This window comes from Suillus subalutaceus, assembly GCF_016647625.1.
Source record: "Suillus subalutaceus strain FC151 chromosome Unknown DFJ58scaffold_138, whole genome shotgun sequence".
Lineage (NCBI taxonomy): Eukaryota > Fungi > Basidiomycota > Agaricomycetes > Boletales > Suillaceae > Suillus > Suillus subalutaceus.
This window is the reverse complement of record NW_024540387.1, coordinates 1,587-29,047: the sequence shown is the minus strand read 5'-3', so window position 1 is coordinate 29,047 and position 27,461 is coordinate 1,587. Positions and strand designations below refer to the sequence as shown.

Here is a 27,461-nt window from a genome sequence, read left to right as displayed (position 1 = left end):
CTTTCGGGTATTAACACCCAGATAGCCCACGCTCTCAGGGACCCGTCAGAATTTAGATCATCTCAAACGGATGTGATTTGAGTGAGATATAAATAAAATACTATATACCGGGTGAATTTTGGCATCAGAAGTTCGATGCTTTCGATGTTTTTAATGTCGGCTCTTGATGCTTTCGGGCATTGACATGCAGATAGCCCTAGATCTCAGGGATTCATCAGAATTTAGATAGTCTTAAATAGATATGATTTGAGTGAGATATATGCACAATCCAAGATACAGGGTGAATGAGTCCCGAGTGTTGAGTGCCAAGTGCTGAGTTCTGAGTTCTGAGTTCCGAGTGCCAAGTGCCGAGTGCTGAGTGCCCTGATGCGTTCAGGCATTCAATCACTGTCAGGAGGTGTTCCCTCATCCACCTCAGTGCCTTCAGTGTTGCAATCAAGCTTTCTGCTGTGTGCTGAGTGCCGAGTGCCGAGTTCCGAGTTCCGAGTTCCGAGTTCCGAGTGCCCCGATGCTTTCGGGTATTAACACCCAGATAGCCCCTCGCTCTCAGGGACCCGTCAGAATTGAGATCATCTCAAACGGATGTGATTTGAGTGAGATATGAACAGAATACTATATGCCGGGTGAATGTTGGCATCAGAAGTTCAATGCTTTCGATGTTATTGATGTCGGGTCTTGATGCTTTCAGGCATGAACATGTAGATAGCCCTCAATCTCAGGGGGTGTGGCAGAATTCACATTGTCTCAAACAGATATAATTTGAGTGAGATATTTGCACCATACTATGTATATACTGACTACCGAGTGCTGAGTGCTGAGTTTTGAGTTCCGAGTTCTGAGTGCCAAGTGCCGAGTTCCGAGTGCCGAGTGCCCCGAGGCCTTCGGGTATTAACATCCAGATAGCCCACGCTCTCAGGGGCCCATCAGAATTTAGATCATCTTAAACGGATGTGATTTGAGTGAGATATGAGCAAAATACTATATACCAAGTGAATTTCACCATCAGAAGTTTGATGCTTTTGATGTTATTGATATCAAGCCTCGATGCCTTCAGGCATTGACATGCAGATAGCCCTAGATCTCACGGGTCTGGCAGAATTTAGCCCATCCCAAATGGATAAGAGTTGAGTGAGATATGAGCAAAATCCCATATACTGTGTGTATTTCAGCATTGTAAGGTCAATGCTTTCCATGTTTGCAATGTCTAGCCTCAATGCATTCAGGCATTCACAAGCAGATAGAACTTGATCTCAGGGGCCTGTCACAATTCAGATCGTCTCACACGGATAAGACTTGAGTGAGATATGAGCAAAATATTATATATCAGGTGATTTTGATGTCAGGCCTTGCACCAAGGGTAAGCACATAGCACAACAGGAATAAATCCTGTTGTCCTAGTATCCTTATATATTGCATATACTATCAAAGGGATGTTGGGGATCATATTTTGCCTCAAACAGACATGATTTGAGGGAGATATGAGCAAAATACAATTTATTGGGTGTGTCTGAGCTTCACAGGTTCAATGTTTTTGTTGTCAGCCTTGTGTGGGAAAAATTCTAAAACATCAGGAGAAACATAAAAACACATCATCAGGGACTGCATCAGGTTTGCTATGATCACACCTATGTATAATATGATAGATTGGCTTCCAGTGTACTGTTCCAGTCCCTGAAACAGTATCTGTCAGTGGTATGTATCTCTAAATACAAAAAAAACTCGAAATTCAAGGCAATCACTGTGCACTGGTGCAAGAAAGTTACAATCACAAGATATATACATCAGCAAAATATGATTTTGCCACACGGTTACCAGAAGGTCACAAGCTTTGACAGTGCTTACTAGACTAAGGATATGATTGTCTTAACTCAATAGTCTTAACTTGCTAGGCATAATATAAGCTTTCTTAATAACCATGACTGTCATATCTTCCATAATAATCCTAACCCTCACAGCTTATGTATTATGTAGTAATCAACAATCATATTAGACTATCAAGTGAAGACTATCGTGTAATGACTATCAAGTTAAGACTACTGTATTTTATTCTAAGTCTGTACAATAGACCTGTGATACTTGATGAGTGTCAGCCTGAACAGTATATTAAAGATCACACTATCATACTACACATAGGTATGACTATTGAAGACATGATGTAGTGCCTTATGATGTGTTTTTATGTGTCTCCTGATGTGTTGAGAATGTCCTACATTACCTCATATGTCCATGTGAGGCCATATGAATTCTGTGAACTCCTGACATTAAGGGCTATCCATCTGGGTGGTAATGCCCAAAAGCATCGGGACACTCAGCACTCGGAAGGCACTTGGCACTTGGCACTCGGCACTTGGTACTCAGCACTTGGTAGTCAGTATATGGGATTTTGCATATATCTCACTCAAATTATATCTGTTTCAGACAATCTGAATTTTACCACACCCCTGAGATCGAGGGCTATCTACATGTCAATACCCAAAAGCATTGAGACCCGACATCAAAAACATCGAAAGCATTGAACTTCTGATGCCAAAATTCACCCGGTATATAGTATTTTGTTCATATCTCGCTCAAATCACATCCGTTTGAGATGATCTAAATTCTGACAGGCCCTTGAGAGTGAGGGTGATCTGGGTGTCAATACCCGAAAGCATCGGGGCACTCGGCACTCGGCACTCGGAACTCGGCACTCGGCACTTGGCACTCGGAACTCAGAACTCAGAACTCGGCACTCAGCACTCGGTAGTCAGTAAATACATAGTATTTTGCAAATATCTCACTCAAATTATATCTGTTTGAGACAATGTGAGTTCTGCCACACCCCTGAGATCAAGGGCTATCTACATATTAATGCTCGAAAGCATCAAGACCAGACATCAAAAACATCGAAAGCATCGAACGTCTGATGCCAAAATTCACCCGGTATATAGTATTCTGTTCATATCTCACTCAAATCACATCCATTTGAGATGATCTAAATTCTGACGGGTCCCTGAGAGCGAGGGCGATCTGGGTGTTAATGCCTGAAAGCATTGGGGTACTTGGCACTCGGAACTCGGCACTCGGAACTCGGCACTCGGAACTCGGCACTCGGAACTCGGCACTCAGAACTCGGCACTCAGCACTCGGTAGTCAGTATATACATAGTATTTTGCAAATATCTCACTCAAATTATATCTGTTTGAGACAATGTGAGTTCTGCCACACCCCTGAGATCAAGGGCTATCTACATATTAATGCTCGAAAGCATCAAGACCAGACATCAAAAACATCGAAAGCATCGAACTTCTGATGCCAAAATTCACCCGGTATATAGAATTTTGTTCATATCTCACTCAAATCACATCCGTTTGAGATGATCTAAATTCTGATGGGCCCCTGAGAGCGAGGGCTTTTAATACCCGAAAGCATCGGGTCACTCGGCACTCGGCACTCGGCACTCGGCACTCGGAACTCGGAACTCGGAACTCGGAACTCGGTTCTCTGCACTTGGCACTTGGTACTCAGCACTCGGTAGTCAGCGTGTGGTATTTTGCATATATCTCACTCAAATTATATCTGTTTGAGACAATGTGAGTTCTGCCACACCCCTGAGATCGAGGCTATCTACATGTTAATGCCCGAAAAGCATCAAGACCCAACATCAAAAACATCGAAAGCATCAAACTTCCAATGCTGAAATTCACCTGGTATATAGTATTTTGCTCATATCTCACTCAAATCACATCTGTTTGAGATGATCTAAATTCTGACAGGCCCCTGAGGACGAGGGCTATCTGGGTGTTAATACCCGAAAGCATCGGGGCACTCGGAACTTGGAACTCGGCACTCGGCACTCAGAACTCAGCACTCGGCACTCAGCACTTGGGACTCGGCACTCAGCACTTGGGACTCATTAAATCACATCTGTTTGAGATGATCTAAATTCTGATGGGCCCCTGAGAGCATGGGCTATCTGGGTGTTAATGCCCGAAAGCATCAGGGCACTCTGCACTTGGCACTCAGCACTTGGTACTCAGCACTCAGTAGTCAATATATAGTATTTGCATATATCTCACTTGAAATTCACCCGGTATATAGTATTTTGTTCATATCTCACTGAAATCACATCTGTTTGAGATGATCTAAATTCTGACGGGCCCCTGAGTGTGAGGGCTATCTGGGTGTTAATACCCGAAAGCATCGGGGCACTCGGCACTCGGCACTCGGCACTCGGAACTCAGTTCTCGGCACTTGGCACTTGGCACTCAGCACTCGGTAGTCAGTGTGTGGTATTTTGCATATATCTCACTCAAATTATATCCGTTTGAGACAATGTAAATTCTGCCACACCCCTGAGATCAAGGGCTATCTACATGTTAATGCCCGAAAGCATCAAGACCCAACATCAAAAACATCGAAAGCATCAAACTTCCAATGCTGAAATTCACCCGGTATATAGTATTTTGTTCATATCTCACTCAAATCACATTTGTTTGAGATGATCTAAATTCTGACAGGCCCCTGAGAGCGAGGGCTATCTGGGTGTTAATACCCGAAAGCATCGGGGCACTCGGCACTCGGAACTCGGCACTTGGCACTTGGTACTCAGCACTCGGTAGTCAGTGTGTGGTATTTTGCATATATCTCACTCAAATTATATCTGTTTCAGACAATCTAAATTTTGCCACACCCCTGAGATCGAGGGCTATCTACATGTCAATGCCCAAAAGCATCGAGACCCGACATCAATAACATCGAAAGCATTGAACTTCTGATGCCAACATTCACCCGGTATATAGTATTCTGTTCATATCTCACTCAAATCACATCCGTTTGAGATGATCTAAATTCTGACGGGCCCTTGAGAGTGACGGCTATCTGGGTGTCAATACCCGAAAGCATCGGGGCACTCGGAACTCGGAACTCGGCACTCAGCACACGGCAGAAAGCTTGATTGCAACACTGATGGCACTGAGGTGGATGAGGGAACACCTCCTGACAGTGATTGAATGCCTGAACGCATCGGGGCACTCAGCACTCGGCACTCAGCACTCGGCACTCAGAACTCAGAACTGAGCACTTGGCGCTCAACACTTGGGACTCATTCACCCTGTATCTTGGATTGTGCATATATCTCACTCAAATCATATCTATTTAAGACTATCTAAATTCTGATGAATCCCTGAGATCTAGGGCTATCTGCATGTCAATGCCTGAAAGCATCGAGAGCCGACATCAAAAACATCGAAAGCATCGAACTTCTGATGCCAAAATTCAACTGGTATATAGTATTTTGCTCATATCTCACTCAAATCACATCCGTTTGAGATGATCTAAATTCTGACAGGCACCTGAGAGCGTGGGCTATCTGGGTGTTAATACCCGAGAGCATCGGGGTACTTGGCACTCGGAACTCGGAACTCGGAACTCGGAACTCGGAACTCGGCACTCAGCACTCGGCACTTGGTACTCAGCCCTCGGTAGTCAGTGTGTGGTATTTTGCATATATCTCACTCAAATTATATCTGTTTCAGACAATCTAAATTTTGCCACACCCCTGAGATCGAGGGCTATCTACATGTTAATGCCCGAAAGCATCAAGACCCGACATCAAAAACATCGAAAGCATCAAACTTCCAATACTGAAATTCACCCGGTATATAGTATTTTGCTCATATCTCACCCAAATCACATCCGTTTGAGGTGATCTAAATTCTGATGACCCCCTGAGAGCGAGGGCTATCTGTGTTTTAATACCCGGAAGCCTCAGGGCACTCGGCACTCGGCACTCGGCACTCGGCACTCGGCACTCGGCACTCAGTACTTGGTACTTGGTAGTCAGTACTCGGTGATTCGAGTCTCGAGACTCGAGACTTGTGATTCACAAGTCAAAATTTGACACTAATGTGTAGTATCTTATGTATTTCTGTACTCATTTCACTGACTACCGAGTGCCGAATCTCGGGTCTTGGGTATCAGGTCTCGGTACTTGGTACTCGGTATTTCCAGATGACAAAAATGTATATCATCTTCAATTTGAATTTTCTTAACTCGTAAAAATGTATGACTTTCCAGTTGGGTTTTGAATTTTGAGTTTTGAGTCTCTTGAGTCCCGAGTCTGGGTGTTCAGGGCTCGGGTTTCAGGTTTCAGGTTTCAGGTTTTGGGTTTTGGGTTTTGGGTTTTAGTACTTGGTACTTGATATTACCCGATGTCGGCCCACCCGTCTATGTAAAATTCTGCACTTCGGCCCACCCGTCTATCTAATATGACCCCACGTCGGCCCACCTGTCTATGTAATAAATAATTCACCTCACCCTCGGCCCACCCGTCTATCTAATATTACCCCACGTCGGCCCACCTGTCTATGTAATAAATAATTCACCTCACCCTCGGCCCACCCGTCTATCTAATATTACCCCACATCGGCCCACCCGTCTATGTAATAAATAATTCACCCCACCCTTGGCTCACCCGTCTATCTAATATTTCCCTACATCGGCCCACCCATCTATCTAATAAATATTTCACCGCTCCCTCGGCCCATCCGTCTACAAAATAATACTGATACATCGGCCCACCCGTCTATATAATACTATTTGCTATACATCTCTCCTCAGGTCTATAATATATGTCAATCCTACTCTACATATTACCCACATGGGCCCACCCATCTCCATAATAATATTTCTCCCGGCCCATCTGCTATCATCGATGATATATATAACATCAGCATAGATGGGCCCACCCGTCTCCATCGGAAATAATATTCCTCCCGGCCCACCTGTCAACATCGGGTATATACATAACATCGGCCCATAATCCGCTGGCCCGTATTACACGGGATATTATGTAGGTCGGGTGACCCGTATAATACGGGATTTGTCACTGAAGGGGCTCCTCAGTCCTTGCTAGTTCTTTGTGCCTCTCCCTTATGTTTCCTTGGTCACTGGTCTTTCTATCACACTGATTAATCTCTCTACTTCACTCAAACCAATCTCATCTTCCACGCTTCATTAACCAGTCACGGTAGCATCGCGCACATGAAATCTATTCGTTTTCAAATCATCAAACTAAGCTACAGCAGTCCTTCACTCTCTCATCCTTCTCATCCCTTACCTCCCCTGATTGAACGAGTGCGGCACTCACCCTCCCTAGTTCAGGTGCTGTTACATTCGCAATGGGACTGCCCTAACCTGTTACTTTGCCTGGTTGGAGGAAGAACTTAACTTAATGGCAGTGTCGAGCTCAACGAAAGCAAAGCCAGAGCTAAGCTCGAAGAATTCAGATTGTTGGCGTGGGGCAATATTTTCTTTTTGCAGCTCACCTCCTAGTAGTGAGCTGGACTTGTTTCGTGGATTGTCATTCACAACAATCCCGTCTACTGGACTGATTGCTGGTGCGCTCCTGATGACATTGACACGACACCTGAAACTCACGAGTCCTCCATTGAGATCCCAGATATATTGGCCACTGCCCCCTCTAATCCCCTGAAACGAGCTGTCATCTCCTGATGTCAAAGTTCAACCAATACCAGCACTGAAAAAATAGTGAACTGGCAGTACTACGAGTGTTCATTCCAGCCTCCCAGACTCACCTTCACCAGCCTCAATAAGTTCCGAGATTCCCTGCATTGAATCTTGTGATCAAGAGAATGAGGTAAGTGCCATATTTTTCGTACATCGCTCTCGGTCAAGAAAGAGCTGCTTGTAGTTCCTGCACCTGCTAAGAAGACTCATCAGCCAAGTGTAAAACCAATGCGTATTGGCACGAAAGTAATGCCTTGGTACGTCTTAGTTGATATCACAGTACTAGTATTTTCTGATCTGTTTTCGTAGTAATCTGTGTGTGCTTGATTGGCAAGCAAATGGTCACCAGCATGAACCGGTTAGTTCTAATCTTGTTCTCAAACCTCAGCCCAGACCTATTCCACAGCAACTTCCTCCGACTTCTATTGGTTCTCCAGCCTTCTGAATCCCACTCTGCTATGATACCGCCCTCCAATGAGAACACACCAGTCTCCGTGCCAGAGGTCCAATCGAACACCGATGCAGTTTCACTAGCTGTGAAAGTGAAACTCAGTTGGAACGACTCATACTGAACAAATGAAGACCACGGATCGTAGTCGGCGACTCGAAGCCTAATAGCATCAAGAAGCACCAGCCAAGCACCAAGCCAATGCGGGTGAGCCCAAAGATCACTGTGCGGTAAGATATTCTATTATTACCAGACCAATCTAAACTGATTCTGTGATCCATATCAAACAGAAACCTGTGTGGAGGCCCTTGACTCTGTACCACCACCATGGACAGAATTTCCCACGCACGAAAAATTGCTGGCAAGGTCGAGCTACAATGGCTCACAGAATAACAACTGGCCACAACACATCTAACACAACCCTGATCTCAATAAAATATAACCCATGAACCACGAACAAAAACACGACTCCCCCCAAAAACTACACGAGTAAGCCCTTTAAAAACACATGAAAGCTAAGCACACAAACCTGCACACACCTTACACAACGTACAATCCCATGTCAAACACAACGTAAACAAATCACACCCACATACCTCTAGCACGACAAAGCAAAGCAACCAACCATCAAAACAAGGTAAAAACTGGAAGTGAAACCACGCCCAGACGTAAAATACAGCAAGGAACACAACAACGAACCCCAAACCACCACCCCGCTAAAAGTCCTCCTGAGAACTGATACAGAATCACAAAACCTAATAGGTCCTAGCGTATCATTAAAACTAGATGAACCCGGCCACGATGGAGTCCCCGACATAAACAGCCGACTCACAGAATACCCCCACCCCCAAAATCTGCGCTTGAAAATGTGCTATAAATCCCCCCCGAATACCACTCAAAACCTCGTCCACCCAGAGATGAAAGATAAGGAACCCACCTCCCTAAAAACCATGTCTCAAGCCTCCCACCCATACCCCATCACACCCGTCCCACATCCCAAACCCCACGGGCTGGACCAAAATACTTCCCGCCGAACACCCTCCAAGAAGATGATAACATGGAAAGCACTCTAGACCTCCTAGGCACGATACCTGACCCACCTTCCCCTCCCTCCCCACCTTCCCCCCCAGACACACCGACCCCTACCCCACGGGTAGAACACGTAAACCCCTTGAATCCCGACCTACTCATATACTGAGAATTTAACGTAATAAGGTCGGGACCAAAGAACGACGACGGCACCCACAGTGACCTAGGGAGCTCTATTCATGCCCTGGGAAACCCTGCAGACGACCAAATGATGTGCAACCCACCAAGCCCAAACTCCGGACACACACAAACTGCCGAAGAACAAGCCATTCTAGCTCACCTGGAATTGGCGGAAATGAACAGATCGGTACTAAGCCAAAGCGGCCTCAACAACCGCTCAACCCTTCCCCAGTTCACCCCCACCCCAAACAGGGGCTTTCCAAAAGTGCACATGTCCCACTCGGCTCAAATTTTTGACCACTTAGAAACCAAGGTCCTACTCGCATGGTTCCAAGTCGGGCACCCCAAATTCATGATTCGAGTCTTCGACTACTCCGGAAAAGACGTCGCTGAACAAGCTGCAATCATCGCAGAACGCATCTGGGCCAGTATAACAACAATAGCCGAATTCATTAGCCAAGACGCCCCACCTGTTTGTGTCTCCCCCCCCCAACCCCAAGGCGGTAAGGGATCTAGAGATCAACCAACCGGATTCTTAGTCCATCAAGTATCAGAAGAGACCATGAATCTAATCCTGAGCCAACGTATCTGGTCCACAACAGATATAACGTTTGAAGCCTTGCTGTTTAACTGCTCCCACCCCCCAGAACTTCTCTTCTGCCTCTCCGGCTTCACTACCCTCAACGCAGACACCGTCCGTCAAACCGTGGTCGAGGTCTGGTCTCAAGACGAGATCAGGTGCCAAATCAAAGATTGCCTCTCAAATGCGGGCTGCCCGACGACGAACAAATATACAAAGCCGCGCGAGACTTGATCGAGTCTGCACGCGCCGAGCTCCTCCACTTCAAGATCACAGGAGGACTCTCAGTACCACGCTTTAACATATTCGCCATTAGTCCCACCAATGATGCCAAAACCTGGACAAACCTGAGAAGCCTCCTACACGCCCTCAAATACCCCACAGGCCTCAATGGCTGTGGGTCAACAACACCCCTCTTCCCCTGCCAGATATGTCACTCCCTTACCCATCCAAGAGGACTCTGCCCTTTCCCGCTTGTCCCACTCTGGAACGGCCCAAAATCGGGGAACCGAAACACGGTCAACCAACCTCGCCAAACAGGTAGATTTAGAGGCGGAAAGCCCGGGCACAACACCTAAGTACATACTATTAGCTGTCATCCTCCACAAGCAGAAGATCTCGCACATACTAGAACCACACCAAGATACTACATAGCCCTCCCACCAGTCCATACTATGTACCTTGACCCTCCTAGTCCATTCACCCACCTAGCCCTTGTACCAATCCCAGTCATTTTCTGCCCAAAACATGAATCAACACCCTGCCACGACGACTCTAACTTAGGCCTGGAACCTAATGGGTACACAAGTCGTCGGATAGCCAGACAGTTTCGAACAAGACTCGAATCGTCATCACCAGACCCAATGCCCACATTTACTGATCATGCAAATGAGACAGGAAAGCGTAGGTCGTCTTGACCAGCATGGTGCATACCAGAACACGGAAACCTATTTAGGTTCGGACGAGCCATGCTGAGAGGCTCAAGTTTTCACTAGTAGGCGATTTTAATGTCCTGAGCATTAACATCACCCGAAAATGCTAACATAGTCCACTGCCAATTGGCCAGGATATGTCAATTCTATGCTACAATATGATCGTACAGTAGTATAGTAGTCCGATCACCCCCAACACACACCTTAACCCCCCACAGTACGGTCTCTTCACTGGTCTTGGTACTCGCCCCCCTGAGTGCGATGGTGGCCCACCTCGGACCACTTGGAGGCCACCTGATGACTGCTCACGGGTTTTTGGAAGTGGAACCGCCTGCATAGAGCAGGAACTCAATCAGTTCCCCACCAGGAACGAACACAACACTCGTCCCCACACTCAACACACCGACAACCCCACACAACAAGCCACAAGCCCCCCAACAAACAACCTCAACCAAGGAAGCACCCAGCCCACAAACACAACTCCCTGACACAGAACAACACCACAAATCCCCACCAGGAACGACAATGCAAACAGCCACCTACCATACCAAATGCCCGCGAATCAACAAACAATATACACAAACAGAAAAAAATGTACCCACGCGAACATCACCCTAGCATCTCTAAATGTAAAAGGAAGAGCATCCCCAACCTTGGGAACTAACATGACATCAAAATGGCCTATAATAAATAAAACCGTAAGAGATAATAAGATAGGGATACTATGTATACAAGAGACCCACCTGTCCGACGAACATGAAAAACAAATAGAATCATTATTCTCGAGACGCTTACTTGTTCTCAATTCCCGAGAACCAAACCACCCTGGCAGCTCAGCAGGGATAGCTTTCATCATCAACAAAGAGAAAGTCAACATCAACAACGCTAAAATGACGGTTATAATCCCTGGAAGGGCCATTGCCCTAACAATCAACTGGCATAATGAAAAGACGATAAGAATACTCAACATATACGCCCCTAACAACCACTCTGAACACCCAAACTTCTGGAACACAATTAAAACGCTTTGGCCAAGCCACGGCCTAGGACTAATAGATTTTATGATGGGAGATTTCAATGTTACCGAAGACCCCCTAGACCGAGCACCAGCAAGATTTGACACAGAATACGCCATAGAGGCACTAAGAGAATTCAGAACGAGCATGAATATACAAGATACCTGGAGACACACTCACCTGACAACAAGGCTCTTCACATTCACAAGCAACACTAACTCCATGTCCCACCTAGACAGAATATACACATCACCCGCTCACTCAGACAGCGTTTCAGACTGGAAAACATACCTTTGCCCCATACCCACAGACCACAATATCACCCTCGTAAGATTCGCCCCACCAGGTCTACCGCACATAGGAAGAGGTAGATGGACGTGGCCGCTGAGCATACTATCAGACAAACCACTAATAGAAAAGATAGAAAAAATAGGCATTAAGCTACAGAACGACATAGAAAAGATGAACATACCCGGAAACCGCACAGAAACTGAAAACCCCCTCTACCTATGGGAAGAATTTAAAATAAACATGAACAATCTAGTAAAACAAACAACGAAATCCCACCTAGCGAAAATCAACAACAAAATCAAACAACTACAGAAAGACATCCACAAGACATCCAATGCACCAAACATCGACTCTTCTGTAAACCGACGTCAGAACAAAACAATTCTAGAAAAGGAAATCGAACACCTTGAGAGAAAGAGACAGAAAAGTGCACACCTGAAAGCGCAAGCGCAATGGTCCCTTCAAGGCGAAACAATCAGTAAATATTGGACAAAGGTAAACAATCCAAAAAAACCAAGAGACATCATACACCGACTATGAAACCCACAAACGAACAGACTCACACATAAGTCAAAGGAAATGGCCGAAAATAGCAAAGACCTACCACGAGAACCTGCAAAAAATACACACCCACCTGGAAGAAAACAGACGAAGGAGCGAAGCAATAAGAGAAACCCTCAATGAAATCCCGGAAGAACAGAAATTAAACGCACCTTCTTGCCCCTTGAATGAACTCATCCTAGAATCCAGTGTAAAAGAAGCGCTGTACTCGTCAAAAGCAGGAAGCGCAACCGGCATAGACGGAATCCCGTATGAAGCATGGAAGATACTATATGAAACGAACAAAAAAAGACAAGACACCGACAAACCAGGCTTTGATGTCATAAAAACACTCACTATAGTCCTAAACGATATACAAAAACATGGAACATCAAAAGAATCAAACTTCGCACTAGGCTGGATGTGCCCCCTATATAAGAAAAAGGACAAATCTGAAATAGAAAATTACCGACCAATCACACTATTAAATACAGACTACAAACTACTCACCAAAACACTAGCAATGCAACTCGCAAAAGTAATAAAGAACATGATTCACCCAGATCAAAGTGGATTTATACCACAGAGATCAATCTTTGACCCGATCCGACTATCACAAATGATGACGGCGTATGCAGACGTCATGGAGGAGGACGGTGTGATTGTTGCTCTAGACCAAGAGAAAGCCTACGACAAAATAAGCCATGACTACCTAATAGATACACTAATGAAATTCAACTTACCGGAAAGATTTATCAAATCGGTCCGAACACTATATGAAAACGCACATACAAAGGTAGCTATAAACGGATTCATGAGCGAGCCATTCAAAGTAACAAGAGGAGTTAGACAAGGGGACCCCCTGTCCTGCCTACTCTTCGACCTAGCAATAGAACCGTTAGCATGCACCCTACGAAACTCAACGAAACTACAAGGCTACAACATACCTGGCCTCGCACAAAGAATAATAGTCAACCTATATGCAGATGACACCACGGTATACCTAAAGAAAGGAGACAAATACAAGGACCTCCAAGACATCTTAAAAAACTGGTGCATAGCATCAGGCGCCAAGTTCAACCTAGAAAAAACAGAAATCTTACCGATCGGAACTAAACAACATAGAACAAAAACAATAGAATCCAGAAAGCTAAATGAGGAGGACAATCCCTGGGACACCGCCATAAGAATAACACAAGATGGAACACCTGTAAGGTCACTAGGAGCATGGATAGGAAATGAATTAGAAGATGCAGCACCTTGGGAACCAATACTGGATAAGATAGAAGCTACCCTCCAACAATGGAACAAAGGTCACCCAACACTAGACGAGAAACGTCTAATAATACAAATGTTTGTGGGAGGAATGACGCAATTCCTTACAAAAGCTCAAGGCATGCCAAAACAAATCGAATCTGCAATCACTAAAATCATAAGAAGCTTCATATGGGACAAAGCAAAATCCACACCGATAAGTTTGAAACGCCTCCAAAGACCAAAAAAACGAAGGGGGCCTAGAGATACTAGACATAGCGACAAGAAATAAAGCAATCAGTCTAACATGGTTGAAAGCCTACGTAAATATCTCACCTAACCGCCCTGCGTGGGCATACGTCACCGACGCATTAATCAACACCCTAAGACCGGAAGGGATAAAAGACATGAACAATATAACAGCCATCCTCACATCATGGTCCCCACCAACACAAGCTCCACGCGCAAACCGGCTACCAAAAGAGATAACTACCATGTTAAAAACAGCAAAATTATATAACATGAGCTTCGCACCGGTAAAATTATCACAACCACTCAAAAAACAACTCCCAGCATGGCTGCATCTTGGTGCACCGCCAAAAACATACAAAAAACTGAGAGACTCATGCCTGCAACACAACCACGGAATAAGATCAGTAAAGGACCTCATGAAACTAAACGGTAGACCACTTAACGAAAAACATCACCAAGCAAAAGGTAACTGTACCTGCACCCTATGCATAGACGATCGATTAGCAGGGTGCAAAAACCCACAAAAATGCATGCTAGCAGCGTCATCAATACTAACAAAACTCACCCCAATATTCAGCCCTCTCAACACCCCGCCAAGTGACGACCTCACACTAACACACCACCGACGAGAAAAAAACTCAAGGGCCCTGACCCAACGCAGAGGAGATATAATATTCGACCCATCAGTCACCGAAAAAACGGACCTAGCAGAATGTTTTAGGATCTTTAGCGACAGCAACAAAACCCAACAAATACCAGCTCACCACCTTCAAAGACTGAGACAAGGGAGGGGCATACAGACACCACCAACTGAAATATACACAGACGGCTCCTGCATCAATAACGGAAAAGAAAACGCAAGATGTGGAAGTGGAATATGGATCAGAGAGAACCACCCAAATAACAAATCCATAAGAATCCCCGGGAAAACGCAATCTAACCAAGCAGGGGAAATAGCGGCCATCCTAATAGGACTACAGGACATCAACCCACTAACCCCAGTAACAATCATAACCGACTCACAATATGCAATAGAAGGCCTGACATGCCACCTTAAAGAATGAGAAGACCGAGGCTGGATAAACGTAAAAAATAGCGAAATCTTCAAAGCCACTGCATACCACCTGAGAAAAAGATCAGCAACGACGACCTTCAGATGGATAAAAGGACATAATGGCATTAAAGGAAATGAAGAAGCAGATAAACTCGCTGGATAAGGAGCCAGGAAAGATACACTCAACCAACTAGACACATCATCCCACCAAACTTCAACCTTAAAGGCGCGAAACTAACCAAGTTAACACAAGCATCCGCATATAAACAAATAATATCGACATCAGATGCCGAATACAAACACTCGATGCTTGGCCTCCTCGACCGAGCCCGACACGCCATTGAGAGCATATCAAATAGCCTAGAAACGGACGGCACCATATGGACAAGCAGAAAGAACAAAGACCTATCAAAAAAATTTCAGATCTTTACATACCGAGCGCTACATGACTCACTAAAAATTGGGAGTTCTGGACCAAACATCCCAAACCTTGCGTGCAAGATCTAACGAGCGAATAAGCAAATGATCAAGGTGTTCACAATTGAATGGCGCACGGTATCTCTCGGTCGAACTGGACGTCCCTGGTAAAGAAATAAGATATCATAAGAAAGAGAAACACGGCTGACTTACCTTGAGCTTTGCATCGGGTTTTGCATTACTATCATTTGCACTCTGAACGGTAACCAAACCCCACTTAGAAAAGACACTGACAATGAATAAACACACTCACATGATCATCGCCCGCATGTTTGAGTGCTGCATCCAGGCTCCATACATGTATCTTTCCATCCAATCCACCACTGACAATATGTTTTCCATCAGGGGAAATGACAACAGCCTTGACTTCATCATCGTGCAAGAGTGGGTCTTCCGACAGGCTTGATCGGTCTTGAGGTCCCAGATGCGAACTGAGTAGTCCCTCGCTGCTGCTAACAAGATGGCTTTCATCAGGGAAAGACAGAGGGAGAGTTGACGGAATTCGGCATGACCCTGAAAAACAACGAGCTCCTTCCCATCGAATCGACCACCACTTTTCGGATGGTGCAATCGCCTGACGCGGAGAAAATGTGTGCGCCATCCTTGGACCAACACAATGACATCACCTCGCTGTCATGGCCCTTGATCTCCATAAGCAGATCGCCGTCCTTTGACCACACACAGATCACCTTGTCCTCCCCACCGCTCGTGAATCTGTCCCCTTGTGGAGAGTATCTGACAGCCCAAACCCTCCCTTGGCCAGTCTGCTATGGGTGGTGTTATTTGTCGGCCAGTATCCTGGGTTCCAGCGTGTATGGTGCCGTCTTCCGATCCACTTGCTATCTCCTGGGCATTGGGAGACCAATCAATGCACCTCACCGGACCGCCATGCCCCTCCCATGGGTCACCGACCATGCTGCTCTTCCTGATGTTCCATAGCCGTAACCTGCCATCTGCGCTTCCGCTCATGACCATTGATTCGTCTGGAGAGATTGCTATCGAGGCTACCTCTACCCCGTCATCATTCCAAGGCCTCCCCACTGGCTCTCCGTCTCTTGTCCACTGACACATTGAACCATCGCGTGACGCGCTCAGTATATTGCAACTGGTGCCCATGCAGGCAAGGCTCCAAATGATTTTGGAATGAGCCTCGATGACACACTCCGGCACCAAGCTCCCTGGTGGATGTTCAGGCGTTGGTTTCTTCCACGATTGTGTCCCGATATTGTGATTGACGAAGTATGATTGACCAAGTGGTGAGATGTGCCATTCGCATCCGGGAACGAGCTGTCCGGGAATATCTATATTTCACCATGAGTTCCTCGTGCTAGTGGCACATTCTTCAAGTTCGCTCACCTAGTCGCACTCCTGGTAAAGGTCGGTTCCACGAAGCCATTACGAGTGTGATCATCTTGATATAGTAGTTCTACCATCCAAGCAACTTATACTGATGCCCATTGAGGAGGAAGCGCTTCATTCCCGCCTACTTCTTGTTGAGTAAGTCAGTAGGCATCCAAATTTAGTTTACTCACCTTCCCAAAGTGCATCCTGGCGATATTGTGCACCATAGCGTGGCGGATCCTTCTCCTTCGTCCGACGAGGTGCGCTAATCACCGGTGAGTTCAACGTCACTCCTCGTTCTCCATCTCTCCGTTGTGCTGATGTGCTTGACTCAGCCATGACGCCGATGAAGAAAGTTTTGAGATGTCAGTAGCTTTACAGACACGTTGATAGAGCTCGGTAGTACGGAAAGTGAATTGTTGTCGGTCGAGGGCGAGGAGAAACAGTGGAAGTAGCGAAGAGACCTGCTAGATAGTCAGCTGTGCATGCTGTATTTGCAGGCACCTGCTTCAACCGCATATCGGGGCAGTTCTATAGATTGCTGTGCATTATATGAAATTGCATCAGCGAGCGTTACGATATGAAGATGGCGTGAATAGCGCGTCGGTCAAATGTAAGATCCCCGACCAATTCTACACGTGTCTGTACAAATTAGTGTGAATGCTAACGTCCGTCCTAAAGTTCTTTCGTCTGACTATGTCTACAGGAGACTAGTATGTTAATGAAGTCTGCTGTAGAACTACCTTTCGTCTTCGTGTTCTCGATGACACCCGAGCTTCAAAGATTCCCCACTCATTTGAAAACGGTAATGATATTGTAAACTTGGGAAGCTGTATGACATTCATCTACAAGGACAAGTAAAATGAAATGCTCACGAGGTGTATACCTGGGTACGAAGTCTGTAAAGCCTACAACTGCAGGAGAAAAACATCAAAGCAACTAGTTTAGTAGATAACCTCATGACTGATGCGAACTGGGACGACCACAACTAAAAAACAATCCGCAACACCTAACTTCATAGGAAACCTCTCCCGTTCCACTCGAGCCTTGTGTTCCTGTTGGTTGCCCTTGAGACACTTGTGTCCCCGACACAACCTGAGATTGACCTGGTTGCGTTGAACTGCCAGCCTGGTTGCTGTTTGTACGTTGCATAGCTGCGGCCGCTTCGGCGTCAGTCTCAGGGGTAATGCCATATCTCTGTAAATTTGTTAAGAGGGCCGAATACAGGCAGTGTCGAGCACTCACATCTTCATCCTGAGCAAGAGCTACATCGACGGTGCGTATAGAACTTCCTCCTGAAAACAAGTTAAGATTCCACCGTCGGGACTCGAGCGGTATTGACTGTGGCGCGTTTAGAGGTTGAGTGCTGAAACGCAGTGAACCCAGCAAATTGCGCCAACGAAGGCCAAATGATGGGCTCGCAGGAGGAGCTTCGGTATGAGACATGGGGTTCGTACCAGCGTCCCAGAAGTCATTGCCCTATAGAAATGTTAGAGTTTCAAGAGCAAATAAACAAGAGATTATACTGACATATTTCGACAAGCCTCCGAGTCTGTTGTTTGGCTGCTGCCTGGAGACCTGACTAGCGTGCAAGATCTAACGAAGGAATAAAGCAAATGATTAAGGTGTTCACAACTGAATGGCGCACGGTATCTCTTGATCGAACTGGACGTCCCTGTTCAAGTAGTGAGATACACGCGAAAAGCGAAGTAGCAGACGACTTACCTTGAGCTTCGCAATCGGGTTTTGCATTGCTAGCATTTGGCACTCTGAACGATCACCAAGCCCACTTAGAAAAGACACTGGCAACGAATAATAACATACTCACACGATCATCGCCTGTATGTTTGAGCGCTGCATCCAGGCTCCATACATATATCTTTGCGTCCAATCCACCACTGACGATATATTTTCCATCAGGGGAAATGACAACAGCTAAAACTTCAGTCGTCGTGCAAGAGCGGGTTTCCGACTGGCTGATTGGTCTTGAGGTCCCCAGATGCGAACTGAGCAGTCCATTGATGCGCTAACAAGATGGCTTTCATCAGGGGAAAGACAGAGGGAGTCGACGGAATTGGCATGACCGTGAAAAACAACGAGCTCCTTCCCATCAATCGACCGCCATTTTCGGATGGTGCCATCGAGTGACGCGGAGAAAATGTGTGCGCCATCCTTGGACCAACACAATGACATCACATTGCTGTCATGGCCCTTGATCTCCATAAGCAGCTCGCCGTCCTTTGACCACACACAGATCACCTTGTCCTCCCCACCGCTCGTGAATTTGTCCCCTTGTGGAGAGTATCTGACAGCCCAAACGCTCCCTTGGCCAGTCTCTATGGGTGGTGTTATTTGTCGGCCAGTATCCGGGTTCCAGCGTCGTATGGTGCCGTCTTGCGATCCACTTGCTATCTCCTGGGCATTGGGAGACCAATCAATGCACGTCACTGGACCGTCATGCCCCTCCCACGGGTCACCAACCACGCTGCCCTTCCTGATGTTCCATAGCCGTAGCCTGCCATCTGAGCTTCCGCTCACAGCCATTGATTCATCTGGAGACATTGCCATTGAGGCTACACGGCTCTACCCGTCACTATTCCAAGGCCTCCCCACTGGTTCTCCATCTCTTGTCCACTGACGAATTGAACCATCGCTTGACTGCGCTCAGTATATTGCAACTGGTGCCCAAGCAGGCAAGATTCCAAATGATTTTGGAATGAGCCTCGATTACACACTCCGGCGCCAAGCTCCCTGGTGGACGTTCAGGCGTTGGTTTCTTCCACGATGTGGTCCTGGTATTGTGATTGACGAAGTAGGACCGACCGAGTGGTGAGATGTGCCATTCGCATCCGGGAACGAGTTGTCGGGTATGATCTATGTTTCACCATGAGTTCCTCGTGTCTAGTGGCACATTCTTCAGTCTCACCTAGTCGCACCCCTGGTAAAGGTAGGTTCCATGAAACCATTACGAGTGCATTATCTTGATATAATATTTCACCATTCAACGACTCATACTGCCACCATTGAGGAGGAAGCGCTTCATTTCCGCCTGCTTCTTGTTGAGTCGGTCAGTAGGCATCAAAATGCAGTTACTCACCTTCCCATAGTGCATCCTGGCGATATTGTGCACCATAGCGTGGTGGATCCTTCTCCTTCGTCCGGCGAGGTGTGCTAACTACCGGTGAGTTCAACGTCACTCCTCGTTTTCCTTCTCTCTGTTGTGCTGATGTGCTTGACTCGGCCATAACGCTGGCGAAGAAAGTTTTTAATTACCGCAGTCTTTACAGACGCGTTGACAGAGCTCAGTAGTATGGAGACTGAATTGTCGAGGGCGAGGAGAGAAGGCGGAAGTGACGAAGAGACTGCTAGATAAGTAGTTAGTTGTGCATGCTGTATTTGCAAGGCGTGCTTTTGCACTGCGTTTCGCCGGCAGTGCTTTCGAACGTCGGGGCAGTTCTATCGATTGCTGTACATTACGCGAGCGTCAAGATACTGTGAACAGCACACCGGTCAATTGTAAAATAACCGACTGCATTTCTAATTATATCACGTCATGTTGACTCCCGTCCTCGGTCCTTTCCTAAGCCGCGCTGATCGATATCTCCAGATAACCCCAGTGCACAAGAAAGAAGTCCTCCCCGTTAGACTCCATCTATGTACGTAGATCTCCACTTTAGTCACCTCGAGATCAATCCTTTGGTTGTCCTTGATGACGACTCCATCCACTGACTGTAAAGCTCGATCAGACTGCCGAGAGCATCTGCGGCCCAAAGTGGGCTGTCGCACAAGACTTGAAAGTTTACGAGGTCGCTCCAGCTGCATCTACCATTAATTAGGGCTCAAAGGTACCGGTAAATGTCCATTCGGTAGAGATCTCTCAAAGAAAGAAGGTGCGTATTCTGTCCATGATCATTGTGTCGTACTCATTTTACATAGCATACATTCAATAACCTTGATCCTTCAACTTGTGCTTCTCTCAAGCTCACCGTCCTCAACCCCACCGGTCGCGTCTGGACAATGGTCGCAGCGTCCATCATCTACAACGATACCATCGCAGCAGCCGGTTTCGCACATGAACTCGCCAAATATGGTGAATAGTGCACCAAGCGAGGGTCAGAGAGTCGAATACGCAAAGACGATCCGTACGTATCTCAAATCTTCAATTACATATCCCTAATGTACATACAGTCGACCTACTCACGCGCCCACCTCCCCGCCCTGATGGCAAGATCCTCCTGGTATCGCAAACTTCACCAATGCAGTTCCAACCTTCAAGGGCATTATCCAGGCATTTACATCCTACAACCTCAACTCAGTGCACACAATGCCAAGATCTATGTCCGTCATAGCGGTCCCAACTGGCAAGCAGGTCTTAAAGCCATCCGTCTACTTGGTTCGTCCCACCAAGTATCTATAAACGCGCATACACTAACACAAACACAGACGAACCCCTCGGCATCCCCATCCGTGTCTTCGGCCCCGATACCCATATCACCGAAAATCATGCCCATTGCCCTCGGCCTCAAATCCACAACAAGCTCGACAGCACTCACAAGCATCCCCGCTGTCGCACCCGGCATCCCCAAGATCTCACCCGCAGCTCCCGAGCCCGGGGCCAGCAATGTGGGAACCATCCATGCAGACGGCCCAACGATGTTGTCGTCCGCTTCGATTCCTGCCGACGGTACCAAGGGCTCCAGGCCCACATACAGGCCCTTCAACGAAGACACCCGAAGCTTCATCTATGGTCTCCGACCACGTGCCATCCAGGGAATGTTCGGACTTCAATTGCAGTTGTAAGCGCGCCCGTCCGAGTTTGGCAGCTATGATTTACCCCTTTGGTGGACACACATCCAGAAATTCTACTGGGGCACACGCGACACTCTTCTCCCTGTATACACCTCTCTTGAAGAAGCTGTCGAGAAGCACCCCGACGTCGATCTAGTCATCAACTTTGCGTCCAGCAGAAGTGTGTATAGCAGTACAATGGAATGTTTGGGCTATGAGAGTATCAAGACCATTGCATTGATCGCCGAGAGTGTGCCAGAACGCCAGGCAAGGGAGATTCTGTGGAAGGCAAAGGAGAAGGGCGTGTTTATTATCGTCCCTGCTACTGTTGGTGAGATCAAACCTGGTTGCTTCAGGATCGGCAATTCTGGAGGGTACGTTTGCTCCTCTGTGCTTGACTCGCGCTGACCTGGACATCTTCACCTACAGCGTGATGGACAACATCGTCGCCTTCAAGCTCTACCGCCCCGGCAGCATCAGTTACATCTCCAATCCGGAGGAATGTCCAACGAACTCAACAACATTCACAGCCTCGTCACAAACGGCACCTACAAAGGTATCGCCATTGACGGTGACCGTTACCCTGGCTCAACCTTGATCGACCACCTCCGCTACGAAGCTGACTTCGGATGAAAAATGCTCGTCCTCTGGTCAAGTCGGCGGTGTCGAAGAATACCATGTCATCGAAGCTGTCAAATCTGGCAAGATCAAGAAACCCATTGTTGCATGGGCGATCAGGACCTGCGCAAGCATGTTCACCACCGAGGTGCAGTTCAGACACGCAGGGAGTATGGCCCACAGTGATAGCGGGACTGCTGCTGCTAAGAACAGGGCTACATACGAGGTAGGCTTCATCGTGCCCGCTACCTTCGAGGAGGTCCCTGCTGTTCTGAAAAGCACACACGAGGCCCTTGTCGCGCAGGGCGTTATCATCCCCACTAAAGAAGTCGAGCTGCCTGTGATTCCCATGCATTATAAATGGGCGCTAGTTCGTTGACCATTGGAAGTCGGTTCGATGGGGCGCTTGATGAGGCTGCGAGTATGTTTAGTGGGGCCAGGGATATGGGGTTGACATCCAGGGAGTTTGTGGACAATTCTAGGAAGGCAAATAAGCTCGGTGAGTATTTCTCTTTTTTCGTCCGGTTCTTTTGGAATCCGTTGTAAACTCGAGACTGACTGACGGGCACAACTGTCTCTGGTATCGGCCACAAGATCAAAACGGTGAACAACTCCGATCTCCGTGTCGAGCTCGTCAAGGAATGCATGAGGAAGAACTTTTCAAGCCGCTTACTTCTTGACTGCGCGCTTGCCTTTGAGAAGTAACCACAAGCAAGAACGATACCGTACGTCCCCCCATTTCTCACAAGACCAAAACCAAAACCAAAACCAACACCCCCTAGCTCATCCTCAACATCGACAGCTGTATCGCTGTCTGCTTCCCCCTGCGCGATAGCAATGTCTTCACCCCCAAGTAGCCAACGAATACACCAAGGTTGGGACCCTCAACGGTCTCTTCGTCCTCGGTCGCAGCATCGGTTCATCGGACACCACCTTGACCAAAAGAGGCTCCATGCGCCGCTTTACAGACACCCTGCTGATGATATCTTTATTGACAACATTGCAGATTTGAGTCAGCCGAGATCAACTAATCAAGTTCAAAGTATTCTACATCGCGCTTCTAAGACACAAATCAAACTATGGGCTTTTGGTCTGTTTTGTCTTTTACTTTCTTTGCGATGAACCATTATCACCCCATATCAAATTTCTAGCTTCTACCGGTGTTCCGTCAAGGACTCGGATGCAGTCAAGCATCTGGCCTCACCCACCGAGATGTACTAGTAGCATCGCCAGTCTGTGCATATCCTGTCAATTTCCTGCGCCGAGAGACCACTGACTCAAATGTTGTACTGTTTGATCATGCATACTGTTATGTGACCGCTCTTCAGCCTCTTTTCCCTCGTTCTCTACCATGGCATTGAAAGGTTGGGACTATACTCAATTTAGTAGCCGCACTGATGAATTGGTCTCTCAGGTCTACTAGTAGGAGTCCTGCATTCGGCTCTCATTCAAAGTCAATTGATACGGTCGTTATATAAGTCATTGTCCTGAACTGACATTCCGAGTCAAACTCCAAGATACTGGTTTGGTAGGTGAGTTCGGTTTCAGGTAAGTACATCGAGAACTGAATTCCCCTCTACTAAGCAAAGCTAAGCGGTTTGGTTCCCAGGTCGTTTTTGTTGTCCGCCACTCTCACAGCCTTCTCACCCTGCAACCCTGCTCCATTCCTAACTTTGATCATTCAATTCTTCCTATTCTGAAACATTTCGGCTCCTGGATCTCAAAGTAAATGAGGTACATGTCGGCAGAGCGAGTCAAGACCTCAGTCACCACTCACCAAGTATATCCTCTAGTGATTCACAAGAAACAGCTCGTTACCTGTTATCGGACTCTATCGGACATTCTTTGCACCCCGGTGCTCTGTACCTACATAATCGCCTGCTTTACCTCTGCTCACTCATTAACACTACTTCCTTTCTCGACAAGTCCTGGTCCACGATTTTTAAGCTCGTCTGTCTAGGGAACTTGGCTTTGACAGTATGGGAGCGATCCCATAGTATTAGGAAACTCGACTTGATGGCCGAAATTCGATTGAATGGATCCCATGGCTAACTGTATCCCATGGCCAAACTGCATCCTATTGTCGAACTTGATCCCCTGCTACCGCACTCGATCCATGCCCTGCAAATCCTGCATACGAAATCAATAGTACCAAATCACAACTACATCTTACTCTCGTCGGACTTCAAGACGCTCGCAGTACTCGTCATGGCCACCCGTCTGCTACTGTTGGATGAGCTGCTGAGCTAGAGACTGGGTGCCAGGATATTACCGAGCTATAGGATACATGTGTAGAGTACCTCCCTTGTGACTCGTGTGCTTGCACACCATAGTACTTAGAGTCCCGGCATATGCATGTAATCATTATGTAGATCGGCCACAAATGCTGTGTTTAAAGTCAAATATGATGTCAAATACAGTGACTAGCTAGCTAATCACCTTCTGCATATTTCAGTCGCTATTGCTTAACGTCTGACTTCCCGTTGTATAGTTATAAGGTAGTGTATTGCGCGAAAAGGAGTCAACCTATTTTGCACGTCTAGGAATTAGATTCAATGTATTAACAATCACGATTGTGCAACTACTGTCAAATATAGGTCCATGTGCCGGTCATGGTTAGCGTTCTAAAGGCATAAATGACTAGAATGCCAACTCTATTTAGTTAGCCATCTACTTACGCTCCGGCAATCGGTAGGAGTGACTAAGGGAAGGTGAGAACAAGGGACAGCATTATTGAGACCAGTCACCCTGCCTACTCGGAGCTGGACTGCCTTTGGATTACTCCGTGGGATTACTCCAGTCTCATTCGACGCTGTTCGATGTCGCTTCTGGAAAGGCTAATACTAGTCGAGGTAAGTAGCCGTATACATTGCCGCTGGACAGATGACCAGATCAACTTGAAGGGCGGTCTGTCCGAAAATGCCATACAACTTCTGCAAAATCGCAGTCATTGATCGAACAAAGTGCTCGACCAGCCTGAGGGGACTTCCATTAGCTGATCGGCCTTTTCATCAGATGAGGTAATGAAACTACTAGTACTATCAGGTGGTGGGTCGAAATGATGTGATGAAACAAGCTCACCAGTGATCTATACGTCAATCATGCGGCATCTTCCTTTATTTTTTGGGTTATATATGCTGTTCGCCCATCTTCCTCAGAAAACGTATTATGTCGTCCTCAGGTCCTACTCTTGCTCAGATTGAAGGCGAGTGGCTGCTTGACTTGTTGCGTCGCTGGAGTTAATACTATTTTTAGTCGTAGCTATTGTCCTCAGCATCGTGGCTGTCATCGTCACATCCTTTCGCTTGTGTATTCGTGCGCGGCATAAACGTCTGTGGATCGACGATGCGTGGGCGGCCCTCTGCATGATATTCACCTTCATACTATCAATCGTCGATTGCTTGTATCTGCAAGACTACGGTGAGTGTCTCCGCAGTGTGTATATCGCATACATCTTACTGAAGAAACGCAGAAAGATACCCTCAAGGCGCAAGGGTAGCATTATACTATATGTGTGTTCTCTTTTCTTATGCTTTGAGAAACGTTACAAATACCACATCAGGGTTGCCCAATTCTTTTACGCAATTGTATGGTAAGACACTGACGCTCTAGTAGTGACATGGCAAAATGACGGAACTGACGTGCACACACATAGGTCATCGAGGCTATCCATACTGTTTACCATCGTGCGACTCACAATCCCGAAAACCATCTTTAGGAGGGCTCTCATGTCCGCTGTCATTATCTTCGGCATTGCATGGGCTCTACTTTTTTCACAAGTGTGGTGGGTTTGTGAATCTGAGTCCGGCTGGAAAACACAACCACGTCCGCAATGCGATCTTGGCAGAGATGTTGCGATAGCGCAGATAATCAGTGAGGATTCATTGTTCATCAGATACATCGGTCTTCTGATGTATTTCAGCCGACGTTCTAGGGGACTTTATTCTTATCTTAGCTCCTTTTTCCCTCCTTTACAAAATCAGATTATCAACGGGACAAAAAGTCCGGGTACTAGCTGTCTTCTCTGCATCAGCGATCACCACAATCGTTAGTCTCACCCATGCCTATTACATCTTCTCTGGTGGAGGGACAAAGGAGGGTATGGCTGCTGTGGTTGAGGTGCGGTGTCAGTGTTTAGACCTCGAGCGCTGCTGATCTCGCTTCAGGCTTCTATGTCTCTGATCGTCGCGAACTTGAGCGTCGTTGTCGCGTTCATCTTCCACTTAAAGGCAGAAGAAGATTCACCAGCCACTCCGATACCCATCATAACTTTTGGATCACAGCCTAGGAAGCGCGTTCGCGACCCTCTGGCTACGACTTTTACAAGTGCTGAAAGTATCCCGATCGTGCTGGAGGATCTATCTGAGTCTGGTGCCCGTTCTTTGAAGACAGGCGACGACGACGAAATTTCTGTAAACAACAGGGAGGGAAAGCAGACGAATGAGTTGTGTTAGAGCACGGGAGATGTAGTCTACCATTGATGTACTCTACATGTTCGTCGATGGTCCAAACTGCTCATAATTACATACGGTACGCCTAACCATAATAATAATTACTCTCCTGGTGCAATGTGACGTGGCTTGACTCGTCTAATTCAGTACGCTGTCACGACAACCACTCCAAGACTCTGCTGACCCTTCATTTTATCCTTGTACCCAACCTGAACAGCTATATGAATGCCTTCACAATGACATCGCACTCATTTAACGGTATGTAGTCCCGTACGTACGTAGTACATGCGTGCGGTTTTTTGTTCCATGACGTGAGTGATAATTCCCCTAGGGTCGGCACATGCGAATGGGGATGAGAGATAGTTCATCATCCCCATTACATGTATCGTGGTACCATCTATCTATGTTGGTGTATTGAAGCAGATCACAGTCTGAAGGCGGGTCTGTGATGAGCATGCATACATGGACGATGCACAACAGTGTTGTTCTAGCTTCGGCTCTGGTTGGGTGTGGAACAGTCCGCAAAGGCGGACGAGGCAAGATCAAAAATTATCGAGCAACAGAGAATTTCAAGATGATCTCATGACTGATGGGAGGGAGGACGATCACAACTAAAAAACAATCCGCAGCACCTTACTTCATAAGAAACCTCTCCCGTCTCACCACCTGCACCTTGCGTTTCCGTTGGTCGTCCTTGAGACACT

The 27,461-nt window shown here is 46.8% G+C and overlaps 7 protein-coding genes across 7 annotated transcripts; all 7 read left to right on the top strand.

Annotated features, from left to right (window-relative positions):
• Positions 1 to 7,734: 7,734 nt before the first annotated feature.
• Positions 7,735 to 8,369, top strand: DFJ58DRAFT_845468 (uncharacterized protein; the record flags this gene model as incomplete). The annotated part of the gene is made up of 5 exons (XM_041393157.1): positions 7,735 to 7,763; positions 7,816 to 7,864; positions 7,944 to 8,048; positions 8,125 to 8,161; positions 8,245 to 8,369. 5 exons carry the CDS (start codon positions 7,735 to 7,737, stop codon positions 8,367 to 8,369), a joined length of 345 nt encoding a protein of 114 aa, XP_041238900.1.
• A 642-nt stretch (positions 8,370 to 9,011) lies between these two features.
• On the top strand, positions 9,012 to 9,977 carry DFJ58DRAFT_733018 (uncharacterized protein; the record flags this gene model as incomplete). The annotated part of the gene is made up of 2 exons (XM_041386229.1): positions 9,012 to 9,116; positions 9,183 to 9,977. 2 exons carry the CDS (start codon positions 9,012 to 9,014, stop codon positions 9,975 to 9,977), a joined length of 900 nt encoding a protein of 299 aa, XP_041238899.1.
• A 1,249-nt stretch (positions 9,978 to 11,226) lies between these two features.
• On the top strand, positions 11,227 to 12,522 carry DFJ58DRAFT_667321 (Endonuclease/exonuclease/phosphatase; the record flags this gene model as incomplete). Its single annotated transcript, XM_041382612.1, has 1 exon — positions 11,227 to 12,522. One exon carries the CDS (start codon positions 11,227 to 11,229, stop codon positions 12,520 to 12,522), a length of 1,296 nt encoding a protein of 431 aa, XP_041238898.1.
• A 1,748-nt stretch (positions 12,523 to 14,270) lies between these two features.
• DFJ58DRAFT_667328 (uncharacterized protein) lies at positions 14,271 to 15,092 on the top strand (the record flags this gene model as incomplete). The annotated part of the gene is made up of 1 exon (XM_041382613.1): positions 14,271 to 15,092. One exon carries the CDS (start codon positions 14,271 to 14,273, stop codon positions 15,090 to 15,092), a length of 822 nt encoding a protein of 273 aa, XP_041238897.1.
• A 5,517-nt stretch (positions 15,093 to 20,609) lies between these two features.
• Positions 20,610 to 22,685, top strand: DFJ58DRAFT_858501 (uncharacterized protein; the record flags this gene model as incomplete). Its single annotated transcript, XM_041393969.1, has 8 exons — positions 20,610 to 20,672; positions 20,737 to 20,790; positions 20,837 to 20,990; positions 21,130 to 21,293; positions 21,344 to 21,647; positions 21,702 to 22,062; positions 22,118 to 22,244; positions 22,308 to 22,685. 8 exons carry the CDS (start codon positions 20,610 to 20,612, stop codon positions 22,683 to 22,685), a joined length of 1,605 nt encoding a protein of 534 aa, XP_041238896.1.
• A 180-nt stretch (positions 22,686 to 22,865) lies between these two features.
• Positions 22,866 to 23,949, top strand: DFJ58DRAFT_95094 (uncharacterized protein). The gene is made up of 7 exons (XM_041395640.1): positions 22,866 to 23,031; positions 23,089 to 23,396; positions 23,458 to 23,542; positions 23,635 to 23,670; positions 23,721 to 23,728; positions 23,786 to 23,854; positions 23,916 to 23,949. Exons 2-6 carry the CDS (start codon positions 23,144 to 23,146, stop codon positions 23,800 to 23,802), a joined length of 399 nt encoding a protein of 132 aa, XP_041238895.1. The 5' UTR covers positions 22,866 to 23,031; positions 23,089 to 23,143; the 3' UTR covers positions 23,803 to 23,854; positions 23,916 to 23,949.
• Positions 23,950 to 25,380: 1,431 nt separating this feature from the next.
• Positions 25,381 to 26,910, top strand: DFJ58DRAFT_94987 (uncharacterized protein). The gene is made up of 7 exons (XM_041395639.1): positions 25,381 to 25,511; positions 25,562 to 25,726; positions 25,779 to 25,818; positions 25,869 to 25,898; positions 25,962 to 26,179; positions 26,229 to 26,425; positions 26,473 to 26,910. Exons 1-7 carry the CDS (start codon positions 25,475 to 25,477, stop codon positions 26,758 to 26,760), a joined length of 975 nt encoding a protein of 324 aa, XP_041238894.1. The 5' UTR covers positions 25,381 to 25,474; the 3' UTR covers positions 26,761 to 26,910.
• Positions 26,911 to 27,461: the final 551 nt, after the last annotated feature.

Bases quoted from the DNA above. Each gene is read 5' to 3' on its own strand.
- DFJ58DRAFT_95094 (XM_041395640.1), top strand. From the start codon at position 23,144: ATGTCTTCACCCCCAAGTAGCCAACGAATACACCAAGGTTGGGACCCT. The intron at 23,397-23,457 runs GTCTGTTTTGTC...TCAAATTTCTAG, and splicing joins AATCAAACTATGGGCTTTTG to CTTCTACCGGTGTTCCGTCA. The intron at 23,543-23,634 runs GTGCATATCCTG...ACCGCTCTTCAG, and splicing joins ACTAGTAGCATCGCCAGTCT to CCTCTTTTCCCTCGTTCTCT.
- DFJ58DRAFT_94987 (XM_041395639.1), top strand. From the start codon at position 25,475: ATGTCGTCCTCAGGTCCTACTCTTGCTCAGATTGAAG. The intron at 25,512-25,561 runs GCGAGTGGCTGC...TACTATTTTTAG, and splicing joins TACTCTTGCTCAGATTGAAG to TCGTAGCTATTGTCCTCAGC. The intron at 26,180-26,228 runs GTGAGGATTCAT...GATGTATTTCAG, and splicing joins TGCGATAGCGCAGATAATCA to CCGACGTTCTAGGGGACTTT.